General features: G+C 48.8%; 1 protein-coding gene across 3 annotated transcripts in view; it reads right to left on the minus strand.

The window, feature by feature from the left end:
• Nucleotides 1–4,886: 4,886 nt before the first annotated feature.
• Smad3 (SMAD family member 3) overlaps nt 4,887–14,449 on the minus strand; it is a 109,129-nt gene continuing 99,566 nt past the window's right edge. For 2 of the 3 annotated variants that reach the window (XM_005316724.5, XM_040275168.2), the window contains exons 7-9: nt 14,040–14,177; nt 11,718–11,862; nt 4,887–9,351 (exon numbers count right to left, since the gene is read on the minus strand). In XM_005316724.5, coding sequence (XP_005316781.1) covers nt 9,228–9,351; nt 11,718–11,862; nt 14,040–14,177 — 407 coding nt within the window. In that variant the 3' untranslated portion in view covers nt 4,887–9,227. The remainder of the gene's footprint in view (nt 9,352–11,717; nt 11,863–14,039; nt 14,178–14,449) is intronic. The other variant, XM_078049414.1, reaches the window with a different exon arrangement.

Raw genomic sequence — 14,449 nt, forward strand, 5'->3', positions numbered from 1 at the left:
TATTTATAGAACTTGGCCACATCTGATTCAGAGAAGCAACAGATTCAGGGAAGCTGGACTTAGATGGCTGAGTAATATGGGATGTGGTTCAAGGACCAACAGGCCATTCTACAAATTACTTACAACATGTGAAATGTGATACATGGTTAATTTTATGTTCTCATTGTGAAGAGATGGGGATGAACATTTTTGCCATGGATCATTAGATTCCCTTAACCTTGGCCAATCTCTTTAACAATGGCCATTGAGAGAGCACATGAAGTGCCCCTTGCCCTGCTTTGGCCTGCCATGGAAAATGGTCTTAGGAGAATCACTGTCCAAGGGTAAGATGAGAGCTCTGTGAACTATTCTGAGCTTAAATGTTTGCTAATGCAAAGCTATATTTAGCAAACATGTGTCTGGTGTGGTCAGGGGTTCTGATCCATTGAATGTTCTGATTGATGGAGACAGTTTCAATAAATGCTCTGATGAATTAGATTTTTCCTTCACCTTTGCCCCATCTACAAAAGACAATTTAGCTATAGCATTATGTCATTATATACCAGTCAAATTTGAGGACTGTAGGTGGAGAAAGTAAAAACAATCTAGTCAAGAATACTAAACCTAGTACTACTGTCTTAGCACAAGCTCATTTTGAAAACAGTACCCTATTAACTTTTCCATAATTTGTATGTCTCATAAAATGCTGAACATTCGGGGCAGAATTCTAATGTTTGATTTAGATTCCTTTTGGGATTAGCATGGTGATCCATCCTTGCACCTTTGGCATCTAAGGTCTTGCAGAAAAGGTCTTCAGAATTCTCTTAAGTTTCATATTTTGACATTACCTGTGTCTGTTACTAACATTACAAGTCTCGCTCTTCCTGTAAACTCTTTACTTGGAGTTGAGTTCTTCTAGTATTAGAAGCATCTTGCTTGATTATAAGTTGCTCTTCAGACTTGCAGGATGAAGAATTAACAAAAAGGCAACAGCAATAGTTTGCATCTTTTCTCAGAGCATGACTGGATCCCATTCCAGTTTCGTAGTGATTTACGGTTCTACTTTGTTTTCTTTTGGAAAAGTTTTGACTCAAAACCTGGCCCTAATGGGTATTACTGCATCTTTGGAACATAAGCTTGTGGGTAGAAGGAGAAAAGAAAAATTTTCTTCTAAAACCCTTCTGTGTTGATAGGCCAAACAATCCTTCCTCACAACTACAAATCTGGAAGGCAAAAGCAGGTCACATGAAGCTGTTCATGCTCAGTTTGCTAAGGAGGAAGCCTCCTTGCTCCTCTCTTACCCTTTATGTTATCAACCATGTGCCTTTAATGTTACAAAAAAAAAAATGTGGGCTAAGTAAGGGCTGGGGCATGTACTTTATGGAAATAGCAGTGTAGTTTGGAAGACAGAAGACTCTTAATCTGAAGTTCAAGGGCATGGTCTGTACCAATTGTGCTTCCCTAGGAAATTCTCAAGAAGTCTATTAATGCCTGATGGATGACTAAACTACAGTTGGTACAGTTTGATGCCCTCAAACTTGTTCCTTCTACCCTGGTGAGGGCCGAAATTAGGATTCGGGGCCTCGCGAATGCTGTGAACCTTGATTGCACCAGACTCGGGGTCAAGCATGAAAGAAGATACAGAACTTAGTAAAGGTGCAGTTCCTCTTACCCAGGAGGTCAGAGTCTAATTCAGTGGAGTAGGGTCAAGCAGGACAATATCACAAGGACACAATACCAAGCAGAAAGTAAAAAGTGCCATTTCCAGCCTTCGTTGCTGAGGGAAGGAGAGCAGAGCACAGAGTGCACCTTCAAGCAGTGGTTCTCAAAAATTAGCCCAGGTCAGAATCATCTACGGGGTCCCACCGCAGGGCTTCTGATTCAGTTGATCTGGGGTGGGGTCTGAGAATCTGCATTTCTGACACCTCAGGTGATACTGATGCTGCTGGTGCTGGGGCACACTTTGAAAACACTGATTTAGAGGAAATAATGCTTGAATTGAAAGGATACAAAAATTGGGGCAGATAGATAAAGGGGAAGCAGCAAAAATTCTTAAGTTTGGCATGAACAGAGATATGGAAGGGGCATGTCCAAATAACCCAGGTAGTCCAATTAGTGAATTGTGGGAGTGTGCTGGAGAGGCCCCTGAAAGCCTGCCTTGTATGTTGTGTACCTGCTTGAGATGAGTGAATAGCCAAATGTGTTTGAACAGAGAAGGCATCCAACCATAATCCAGGAATATCCAGCACAGTTTTGTCACTATCTGCATAATTAATTAGTTGTGTTGAGGATTCTGAGGGTTAGACTGGACCTAGCATTGTGATTAGTGGTTTTTGCCATGGACAGAGATACAGAGAATGGTGGTAATTTTGTCACATAGTTGCTAACCTGGATCAGAGGGAGACAAAATTTGGCATAGCTATAATAAAAGGAATTGTATTTTGGTGATATTTCTATTATAATAGAATGGCACAGTAGAAACAGATGCATAAGATATTGTTAAGGTAGAATCTACTAAATAGGGTACTGGTTGATTTATTTGTTCAGTAACAATATTTGCTCCAAAGATGCTGGGACTACAGGAGTAAAATGTAAATCCTGTTCTCAAGAAACTCTCAGCTTAGACACAAATAACACAAGTGGAAAAGACTATGATGATCAGTACTCGTGAGAGACTTCCTGGAGGAGATGTTTGAAAGGCATCACAAAGCAATAGTCAAATTTAGCAGGCTGGGCTGGTGGTGTTTATCAGAAACCCAAGGAGCAGGGGAGGGGGCTGGGAAGAGAGGTTGATGTTCCAGGCAGAGGAAAGAACATGAGCAGTTGTGGAGATGAGGCGGACACAGAAGAACCATGAATCGCTGGGCTGCAGGGATAAGGCAGGGAGTGATGAGAGCTACACAGGGACTGAGGAGGAAGGCCACATGTTCCATGGTCAGTTTGTGCTATGGACGGTGGTGTGAGGGGGAGGCATTTCTGGAGACAGAATTCTAATTTGGATATGAACTATCCCCCAAAGATCCATTTGTTAAAGACTGGTCCCCATCTCATGATAATTGGGAGGTGGCAAGGCCTTTAAGAGGTGGGGTGTAATGGAGTTAGGTCCTTCATTGGGTGCCTACCCTTGAAGGGGATTTTGAGGTCTTGGCCCCTTCCTCTCTTTGCTTCGGGGCCACAGTGAGGTAAACAGCTCTTCATGCCACATACTCCTGCCTGATGCACTAACCACCACAGGCCCAAAGCAACAGGACCAAGCAACCATGGGCTGAAAACCTCTGAAACGTGAGTCAAAATAAACCTTTTTCCCTTATTAAGTTCATTGTCTTAGGTATTTTGTTACAGTAACAGAAAGCTAACACAGGCAGTGTGAATTTGTAAAAATGCAGGCTGGAGGCGACGGGACCAGTTAGGAAGCTGGTCCAATGGTCCTGAAGGACTTGCTGTAGAGCAGAGGAGAGCTCGGGGAGCAAGGCCAATTGGAAGTGGAAGCAAGGGAGCCAGAGACAACAGTGACTTCCTTCAGTACAGGCTAGGTGAATGGTCATGCCAAAAATGGGAGCAAAGTCCAGGGGACACAGATGGTTTAACAAAGGAAATGATTGTTTTGTGTTTGAGGTACATGTGTCACTTGTACATATCAGTAGCCAGCAGGTTATCTGACATGAGTCTGAAGATTTGGATTGATGTTTGGTCTGTGAGTAGTGATGAGCAGTTTATGTGGCTTGAGATCATAGAGGCCAGTGAGCTCACTCAGGGACAAGTGTCAAGAGCACATACAGTGGTCTGGGAACACCAGATGAAGGAGGCAGCGGAGATGCTGGCCAAGAGAGTAGAGTTTAAGGGCCAAGGAGAACTGGGAAGTTTGGGGCAAGGCCTTTCCAGGGGAGGTTTGCTCAGCCAGTGTGGCCTTAGCAAGGAGCAAGGAAGCTGTGAGGACCCCGGGAGGGGGAGGGCAGGCCTAAGAACCCGGAGGCAGGATGGAGGAGCTGGGGCGGTTCCTGAGGAAACTGGTTCTATTGGGGGGAGGGGGGATGTGTGTTTTGGATCTGTGTTGGATCCCATGTAATGGGCTATTGGAATTTATGATAGTATGGCTCAGCTGAAGGTGCCAATCTGAGAGAAATATACATTTCGTAAAACCTTGGGGAAGGCCTTTTAGGGGTCTGGAGGGTGGGATAATCCCAAGGCAGGCATTTGATGCAGTTCACAGAGGACAAGTCTGCAAGCCCCTTGGTGCCCTTGCTGTGAAATGGCCTTCCTGGACTCTGGTAAGGTCCTAAAGTGGACTGCTTCAGAAGAGGTCACACTTGGGGATGATTCTGGCCCCATCTCTTCCTCTGCCCTCCAAATTCTACTTATTCAAATTCATATTTAGACAAGGAAGAGATTTTGAAATCTCTTTTTCCTTGGGAGTTTAGAATTCAACATGCATTCTCATAGATGCTAACAGTCATTTGAGCAGAAAGCATGGCAACCCCGTTACTTGTGAATATGAAACTACCTGTGTGTCGATGGGAAGGCAAGTCTGGCAGCATTTAAAACACAGTGACAGTGCGGGAGAGGCAGAGTGGAAAGGACTAACAGAAGCGTGGGGTGCAGGGCTGGAGGCGATGGCTTCAGTCATGGCCAGGAGCCCTGCAGGTACCAGGGAAGTTAATGCAGATGCCACAGGGTCTCCTGCTGTCTCTCAAAGACTGGCAGGCCTTAGTGATGCCCTCAGTGAGTGAATGAGGGCAGCTGGGATTATCTGAGGACCACCTGGCACATTGGTGGTCAAAGTACATCTGGGTTTGCAGACATTTCCCTCTGATTGCCCTGGATGCTGAGGCCCCCAGGACCTCAGTGGGCTCTGTGAAATCTTCTCTTTACCCGGAGACAGCAGCAAGAATCAGACTGAGCTCCTGGCCTAGGAGCTTTTCAATGAAAAGTTTATTAGAAGGGCACTTACAAGAGGAAGGGAAGGGGAATGGACATGGATCTTTAACAGTAGGGGTACAATGCTCAGAACAGGTGCTCTGCTTTTAAGATACAAAACTTAGAAAAATCTAAAACACTATAAATAGTACATGCTTTTTACAAAGATATTAAAAGGTCAGGCTGGCTGAATAGTGAAGGGTAATCAACATCCTCCACATTCTCGTCTTCACCCCGACACGTGCCAACACAGGAGTCCAGAACAGCCTGTTGGCAGTGGCAGCAGTGCAGGCCTCCTGGATAAAAGTGGCTCCCTCTCTGGGTGGCGTCTTCACCCCAGGATCCCTGTGGAGGCCTAGATTTGACTCAGAGCTGCCTGATGTTACACACTGTCACTTGTGCAGCCAGCCTCGCTTGGAGTTCTAGATGCTGAGCCAAAAAAGCCACTACACTCCTCAAGGCACCAACATTCAGAACTGGCTGTACCCAACTCTTCCAGCCACTGACCTCAGAAGGGAGAGGCCTTTGCAACTGTCTTAAAAAATTAAATAGTTATCTGTCTGAATGGTTTTAAGAAATTATTACATAAATATAAAAACACCAGAATGCTAGAGTATCCATTATTTCTGCATTAAAAAAAAAACAAAAATCAATTACAGAATCACTGAGAATTTCTCACTCCAGTTTGCCCAAGAGGTGAGTTTCTTTTACATGACAGCTGTGTTTCTGAGGAGGTGCCTGTGTACCAAGTCATCCCCGCTGACTGACACCTCCCATCGGGGGTGCTACATCGTCATGGTGACCCACATTCTCTTGAGTATGTTTCCTGCATTCCATCCACTCTAGGAAGTGGCCGATGCTCCTTAAGAGGGGGATGGACAATGTGAAGACTGTTACTTGAAGGGGTCCTACGGGGGAACGTTGATGCCACAAAAAGAAAAATGGCACAACCTAGCTGTGCTAAGATTTTCTTCTAGTAAAAATGAGACACATGTACATTCTGAGAAAACACCCAACTCTAGCCACTTAGAGCACACTGTAAGAAACAGCGTCCAGAGCCAAGCTTGTGCCATCTCTGGCTGCTAGTGGCCCCCTAGGTAAACAGTCCTGTGAGCAGCCTGCAGAGTCCTTTCCCAGCCTCTCCTTTTGAAGACTAGAGGGCACAATCATGAAGCCTCAGAAATGGCAGGTGGGGCTAAGAATGACAGCTCCCTGGACAACTTACGTCCATGCACAACATGCACACACTACTTAAAGAAAACCTTCCTGTGGTTTGAGTAAAGGCATTCAGCCCTGGCCTAGGTCCAGACTCTAGGAAGCCAAAGGGAGATGGAGAAAAACAGACTAAGCACACAATATGTGCTACAGCTCATTTCAATACATTAACAATGATTTAAAAAAATAACTACGGTCAATTCAAAACAAAACAAAAAAACAGACCACATCAGGACAATGGGAAAGTCTGCCAGCAGCATTGCCCTCATGTGTGTTCTTCCCAAGAGTCAGAGTCCCTGCTCCTGACTCCAGGCTAGTCATAGGTGTCAGGTCTTCTACACCCTGCCAAGAAGGTGGCCAGCTGAGGTGATGCGCCAGCACAGGCCTGTAGTCCAAACCGGCTGGGGCAGCTACCTGCGTGTACACTGGAGGGTCTGTTACTGAATTAAGTGAGGAAGCAGAGAGTGGTGGGGAAGGAAAGGTGCTAAAAGCTGGCTCCTTGGGAGTGCTGCAGACACCGGATGCAGCTGGGGGGCAGCACGTGAGGTCATGTTGCCTAAGCAAACTACACTTAAAACTGCTGTCCAGCAGCCCTTCCCACGCCTCTGAAACTGCCCTGGTTTTCCTCTTGCCTCTTTCAGCTGTCCTTTAAAAAAAGTTTTTAAAATGTATAAATGTCATTCATATAAGATTTAAAACTAAGAAAACTAGTTTTGTGACAAGAAGGACACTAATATTACACATGCCCAAAGGACCTATTTGTGTTCCAGGATGGGAAAGGTACCATTCCCTGACATCCAAAAATGACCAAATTTATTTTCACGGATGCCAAAGGTAGATCTGCCTACAGTTTCCTCACATATCCTCTGGTGGTCTCTTAAGGAGAAGGGTCAAGAAAACAGCCTTTGGAAAAAAACACAAAACTCAAAACTTCATGCCAATTAGAAGCATCCATCAGATCTGAGCATTGAGGGTTCTAAGACACCCTCCAAAATGCAGCCAGTTATGACCAGCACATCACCAAGATTGTGTTACACCTGAAGCTGTCCCCAAGCACCTGGAGGACAACTGTGCCACAGGAAGCTCTTACGTAATAGGTGAGGAGTGCGAGCCTCAGAAACCACTGCCCGCAGCTTGCATGCGAGGGGCTGTGATTGCTCCAGCAGAAGCCAAAATGGAATATTCCTGCCCCGAGTTCTGAGCTGACCAGGAGCATGAAGGCACACACGGGAGGTTCAGAAGGCCTCGTGTGTGTGTGTGTGTGTGTGTGTGTGTGTAGCAATCTACAGACCACTTTTAGCCAAGCACAAATTCCATACCCACAGCATTTGCACCTATCTGAGGAAGTGAGAGGGTTTGTATTATCTCTGGGTTCTGTCAACACCCTTGTGGAAAGACTCACACAAGTGAGCAAGGTATTCATTCCATCTCTTCCTGTGTCCTCAGAAGGTGTAGGGAGCAGCTCTCCTAAATGGGAATCTCAAGACCATAGCTGCAGGGGCACTGGATCCTGCAGGTGAGATGCCAGGAAGTCCCCGACATCTTCAAGGAGCATGAGGAATTTCATCACATTTATGGTTTCTGACCTGCCAAAAGTATACACTTTATTCCCTTCACCTAGAATAAGACAGGACTTCCATAGGAAATCCCCTCCCCCCTTTTTTTCCTGGTATAAATTCATGCAAAAATGTGGATAAGTCATTTCATATAAAAACAGCAGCAAAGAAAAAAGTACCAGTTGCAGGTGGCAATCCTGTGTCTGCTGTATTCTGCAAAAGGCCAGTAAAAGAATCAGTTTCGGTTTTTCTTTTTCCAGTTGAAATAATGTATACTAGTTTTCTACCTAATTGCCCTTGGGTGCTGTACTTAACACACAGCATCACTGCAATAGTTGTTACTGAGGATCCTCTGCCACAAGCTACATAATATCACGTCTCAGGGCGAAGATGACAGATCTCTTTTCACCAAGCCTGCAATTTTCAAAGGTATAAAAAAATTTTAATAGCCCTTTTCATTTGCCTATGTTAGCCTGAGATTTTTCCCTTCTGGTGAATTTACTTCTGTAAATTTCAGCTTCCAAAAGTGCTGGCAGGTGTCTCAACAGAACCTGGAAAAGTTTCACGTTGGGAGAGAAGTAGTTGTTGGATCCCAGTCTGCTTTCCCAGTCGATATGCCTACCCAGGAACTTTTGTTTTTTAATATAAAACAAACATTTAAAAGAGCATATGATAAAGTTGGTTTAATTAATGCAACCGACTACATAAACCAACATAGCCGAATGCATCAGAATACGGCGCGAGACAACCGGGGATGCACTCGCGGTAGTGCTGCCTCAGCCCAAATGCCACTACATCCAACTGCCCTTTGCTTCATGTGAACACTTAATGTCATTCAAATCTCTTTGAGATTAATGTGATAATAGAAACTATACATTGCATACGCACTGAGACTCAGCAGATCCTTCCCACTTTTCCAAGTGAGGAAGGGCAAAAAGTTTTTAAAGGAGAGATGGGTCTCGTCAACTTTTCCCAGGGTCCCAGGAACACATTCTGCCGAACATGCTTGCTCACACCAATCAGTGTGTTCTGAGAGGGGAGCCAGCCGGGCAAGCCCCTCCCCACATGCAGTCAGCTCATCAGGTGCCCACTGCCAGCATAGTGGGGTGCGGCTGGGAATGCTCTATCCCAGAGGCTCTTAATCAAAAGTGCCAGAGAACTGGAACACTCTTCCAAGATGAATTCCACACCAAGCCCTGGGCAGAGAGGCTTTCCTGTTGGACTGTGACATCCCAGATATCATTAAAAAAGGAGGTGGCTGCAGGAAGGGGCAGGTGATAAAACACTACCTGTTGGCACAAGCCACTGGAGCAGAAGCCATTTCTTGCCCTTCACACTGGAGCCTAGGGCATATGTGTTCAGCAGGTACAACTGTTCATAAAATCCATCACTGGGTTTGCTTCTGTGCTTTGGAAAACAGGTTGGTGCCACCTTGGTTGAGAGAGAAGATTTTCTTCCTTGACAAGAACAGGTTGAGGAGAGTTCTGATTTTCTCCTTTCTCCTCCATGGCCATTTTCCCCAAGCCTGCCCGCTCCTCCCCTCCCTCTTCACTCCCAGGGTCTCTAAGACACGCTGGAACAGCGGATGCTGGGGGAGCCCATCTGGGTGAGAACCTTGTCAAGCCACTGCAAAGGCCCATTCAGGTGCAGCTCAATCCAGCAGGGGGTGCTGGTCACTGTCTGTCTCCTGCAAGAACAGGGAAAGGGATGGGGGGACTTAAAAAAAAAAGTCCACAGGGATACAAATACAAGTCAGAACATCTTTTTCTGCTTTGGTGACAAGTTCAACTCCTCCAACCAGGGAGGACTCAGTAACTCAGGTTTTTCTTTAGGGGAGAAGGAGGGCCTTAAAGTATTACACATGTAAGGTCAATTCCAGGGTACCCCAGAGAGGCTCACCAGTTACTGTGACAGGCCCCCCACTAGAGGACCTCCAGCCTGAGCAAAGGTCCCCCTGGCTCCCATCTGTGCCAGCTGGGCACCTGCAGCTCCCGGTCTCCAGACCAGGCCCAGCCCCAACAGGCTGCAATGACGTGTGTCTGTCTGGTGGAGGGGTGTTTTGTATGAAGTATTGACTGAGTCCACATGCCTTCAGTTCCCAATGTGCTGATATAATTCCCATCTACGGCCTTATTTTGGAAAATCTTACGAGTAGAGCTAGCCATGAAACAATTACTGGAAAAAACCAAGGCACGCCACACGTTTCTTTTCCCCAAAGCACTTTGTCTAAATTCAGGCTGGCGGATGACGCAGCTCATAGGCGAAGTCCCAAAGGCCTCTGCTGAGCAGAGGCTATCTGCTGAGGCTGGAGTTACGGGTGCCAGCTGGAGGTAAGAGGACTGGGTCCTGCTTTCGGCCTCCTCACAGACACGGTCTGAAACCTTACTCTCCTTGGCCCACAAGGCAGGAGGACAAAGCTGTTCTGGGAAGGGGCCGCACCCGTCCATTGGGCTGTGGTGCGTGCTGCCAGGCGGCGGTGACGCAGTGGGCCGCACAGGACTGGGAGTGCTGGCAGAACGTCCTGCACAGTGATACAGTGCCCCCAGGGAAAGGCTTCCGCCACCACGGAGCCTCTGCCTGGCCCTCAGCTGGAGGACCATGGTGCCACACCACATCAGGTCCACTGTCCTGAGGGCCACCCTCCTTGCTTGTTGGGCTTCACCTGAGACAGGCCTGCAACCTGGCCCTGGGGTGTCTGCTTGGTCAAGGGCACCTGAGTGTGGTCCCTGGGTTAGAATCTGGGTGTAAGAAGAGCCAGTGGACTTCCCCTGGCTCCTTTCCATTTGGGTCCATCTTTAAATATTTCCCTTTCCCACTAAAAACATTAATTTTCTAACCTTTCACTCTCATTCCCTAAGTGATCTTAGCCAGGGCTGAAAGGTTCGATAAAACATTTCTCCAACGGGACCTCTGGGCCTGGGCTAATCTCTCTAGTTCTTCATAACATGGTCATAAGTCCTCCCAAGGGCTGACAACCTCACCCCCTTGGTGGTTCCCTGGATTTCACAAAGACTGCAGGGATGAAGGTGCGGTGTTCCCTGGCACTCTGGGACAGACGCAGAAGAACAGCAGCTAAAATACGGTAACTGGAGGAGGTGGATTTTACAGAGCAAAACCCTCTAATGAGAATCTGACTTTCCATAAGTCATGCTCATCAGGATTTCATTATAAACCGTGGCTCAGAGCCAGCACTAAAATGGGTTTGGCTGGGGTGCAGAATGACTGCAAAACAAAGTAGATTCCAAACATCTGGAAAAATGAAGAGAAGGGAGAGTAGCTTGCAAGGCGCTGGCTCCAGCTGACGTGTGGCACCTCTGCGTCTGTGCGCGGGAGCCGGGCGCTGGGCGGGGTGTGCAGCAGGGGGCACGCAGCCCTGCCTGTCAGGAAACCCCTGCCAGGTGTGGGGGGAGAAGGGGCTGGATTCCCGGGAAACCCAACCCGGGATGGTCTGAGGGACTGAGTAAGCAGAGTAGGCCGACCTGTTAATCAGTACCATATTCAGACCTGTTATGTAGGATTCTTAAAAATTACGTCCATGCACAGTAAACTTGTAACCATGCAGATCTCCCCCCTCCTTCCTTGATTCTCCTAGACGTTCAGAGTCACCAGCGTACTTAAGTTCAGAGAAGGAGCCACAGGTGGGAGACCCTTGGGTGAAGGAAACCATCTGCCCCAAGGACTAAGGATGAGTGGCCACGGCACAGCTCTAGGCTCAGCTTCCCACTGATGAAGTGACTTCAGGCAAGTCATTCGTCCTACCTAGGCCTTAGTTCCCTCATCTGTGCAACAGGGACAATGCCTGTGTCCTCACCCAGGGTTGTGGAAAGGACAAAATGGGACATGTCTGTTGACAGCACTTGAGAAACTGCTCAGTGCGAGGCCAGTGCTGTCCTGCTCTTCCGGTTGTCTAGGAATGTCTCTGCCCCTCCTGCCCGCCGGGCTGTGGCCTCCCCAATCTGTGGTCTCTGCTCTAGGGCGTGACATCTGGTCTTGCTCATCTCTAAGGAGCCTCTGCTCTGCTGTTCTGCTTTGCCCGTGTTGGTCCCCACTGACCTGTACTCTGCTCCCCAGCCTTTGACGAAGCTCATGCGGATGGTGCACATTCGAGTCAACTGGTAGACAGCCTCGAAGCCCTGGTTGACAGACTGAGCCAAGAGGGCGGCGAACTCCTGGTTGTTGAAGATCTTCAGGTTGCATCCTGCCCAAAACGACAGTGCCGCTGGGAACAGAGGCCTGTACACGCCCACTGCTCCCCTCCCGGCTAAAGCAATCCCCAGATCACTCGGCTCAAGTGGCACCTGGTCGTCTGAGGCATTAGCCGCATACTCCATGCTTGGCACCATGCCACAGATGGGCCTACCCAGTGCCTCCTCTCGAATCTGTCACCACCTCACTGAGGATGTGCAGCTGATGTGCAGGAGGGAAAATCAAAGGCTGGCCCACAAGCTCCGCCCCTCCAGCTGTGGGCCTGCTGAGGACCCAGGGCATAGTTTGGAGAGGTAAAGGGGCCAAGGCCTTCCAGGGAAAAGAGAGGAAAGGGACCTGAGCCTAGATGTCCATGCTGTCCCAGGCATGATCACCCCCCTGGGCACTGGCGCTCTCACGTTGGTGGAGGAGCAGGGCGGGCCAGCAGAAAGGCCAGCTGAAAGCTGCGGGACCTAACACCCCGTAGGAAGCTCAGCAGAAGGTCGAGGCACTGTCCACCTAGACTCTTCTGACGGATCTGCCTCATGCTGGGGCCAGGAAAGGGGAGAGATCTGGGTCACACTTTGGCCTCTGGGCACAGACTGGGTCGAGGTGACATTCCCAGCAAAGTGAAGGTGTGTGTCTAATTCTCCAGACAGTAAAACTAGAGACAGGCACAAATAAAGTTTAAAATAAACCTCCCACTGCCTGAGTGCCAAGAATGCGTCAACCAGAAAAATAAAGACCAACGCACACGCCAGAATAACCGAAAGGTGAGGCGAGGTGACACCTAGGAGTGGGCCAGCACCAGCGCCCAATCTTGCTACATGTCTCTGGGCCGGTCACAGAACCTTTTTTGGAACCTTGCGTCTCTAAAATGGGGAGTCATTGGAGGTTGTCCCTGTTGTGATGTTCTGTGAGCTGACAGGGTCCACTTGGCCCTCACCAAAAAGATGGGGGAGGCCAGGGAAGGAGTGGGCAGAATGCCAGGAATGTCACTAATCTTCCTCTCCTTCCCCTTCTCTAGGGGACATGTGCTGGATCAGGGCTGAGACTGCTCTCCAGCCCCCATCCCCACCCTCTACCCTGCAGAGCTGAGAAATAGAAGAGCACTAGGCGGGAGTCAGCTAGTCTTAGGCTCATCCAGCTCGGCTCCTTCCTAGCTGTGTGTCCTTAGGCAGTTGGCTTAACCCCTCTGAACTTATTTCCTTAACTGCCTTATTAGTAGAGCCAGAGTAACTGGAGAAGATTAAATGAGATCAGATATAAAAATGCACTCTGTAAATGCAACCACAAAAATGCTCGGGAAGTAGGCCACTGTTAAAATTTCAGGTTTTCTGCATTTTAAGTGTATCCTGCTCAGGTCCACTGTCATCTCCTACTCAGCAAGCAGGAAGAGACATGCCACCCATGTGCCATGGGCAATGACCTGGCCCAGGCCACATGCTCTAGCAGCCAGTCACAGCCCACAGTCTATTGGTGCCTGCAGTGTGAGAAGTGGGCTTTGGCTGGGCTTCCACTGGGATATTTGAGGTAAAGAGGCCTTGGGGTGGGACGGGGGCAGAGCAGCCTCCTACCTGACCTTGCTGTCCAAACTCCACCCTGTCTAAACCATCTTACAGGGTGTCGCCTCACACACATGCTCGGGGTCCAGGTAGAGTCATCAGCCTCGCTGAGAAAACCCTCAACAGTTCCACAGGATAAAACGGAAACTTTCCTCCCATCTTCCCATGGCCTGGTCCCACCAAGTTCTTCAAACATTTCCTTCTTTTACACAACCCCTCCTCCAATCAGAGCGTCCCCTAAGTGTCCTGCCTTGCTTCACCTCCATGCCTCTGCCTGCAATGCCCTCCGGGGCTCCATGCCACCACCCTGTCCCTATCCCAATGGTTAAACCACCCTCTCCCCAGGTGCTGGGCACCCCGCCCTGCGTTAGACTCTTCTGTCTCTATCATACCCACCCCACAGGTCTGCAGACAGGTAGCCCAGGGGAAAGGCAGATGTCCCCGATGCTACCTCTGCTCCCTGGAGGACCAGGGAGAGCACAGGAAGAAGCGGGCATGGAGAGAACCCAGCCAAACGCCTTCATGCTGACAGGGCGGACCCTGATGAGGAAACGCGGCTGGAAAGAGGGACTCTCCAGCACCCTGGATGTGCCATCAAGATGGACACCACATTGGGGAGGCTTACCTGGTGGGATCTTGCAGACGGTGGCTGGATGCCAACCGTAGCGCTGGTTACAGTTGGGAGACTGGACGAAGATGGCGCTGTCGCTGAGGCACTCTGCAAAGACCTCCCCTCCGATGTAGTAGAGCCGCACGCCTCGCCCTGGAGATGTGGGGAGATGGATCAGGAGCCTGTGCCCACACCGCAGCCCCAGGGCCCGTGGAGACTGGCAAAGAGCACAGAGCTGCAGTGGCTACCCCAAGGGACTGCCAGCTCCCTTCACCATGGGACCCAGAGCCCAACTTGAAACCCAAGCAGGGAAATCACAAGTGACACTGGATTTCTAAAGGGGGGGAGGCAGAGAAATAAGAGCCCGTGATAACCTCAGTGACAGTTTCTGCCACTGGCTAGCCATAGGTCTCAGTCACATTATC

Source organism: Ictidomys tridecemlineatus, chromosome 5, assembly GCF_052094955.1.
Source record: "Ictidomys tridecemlineatus isolate mIctTri1 chromosome 5, mIctTri1.hap1, whole genome shotgun sequence".
Lineage (NCBI taxonomy): Eukaryota > Metazoa > Chordata > Mammalia > Rodentia > Sciuridae > Ictidomys > Ictidomys tridecemlineatus.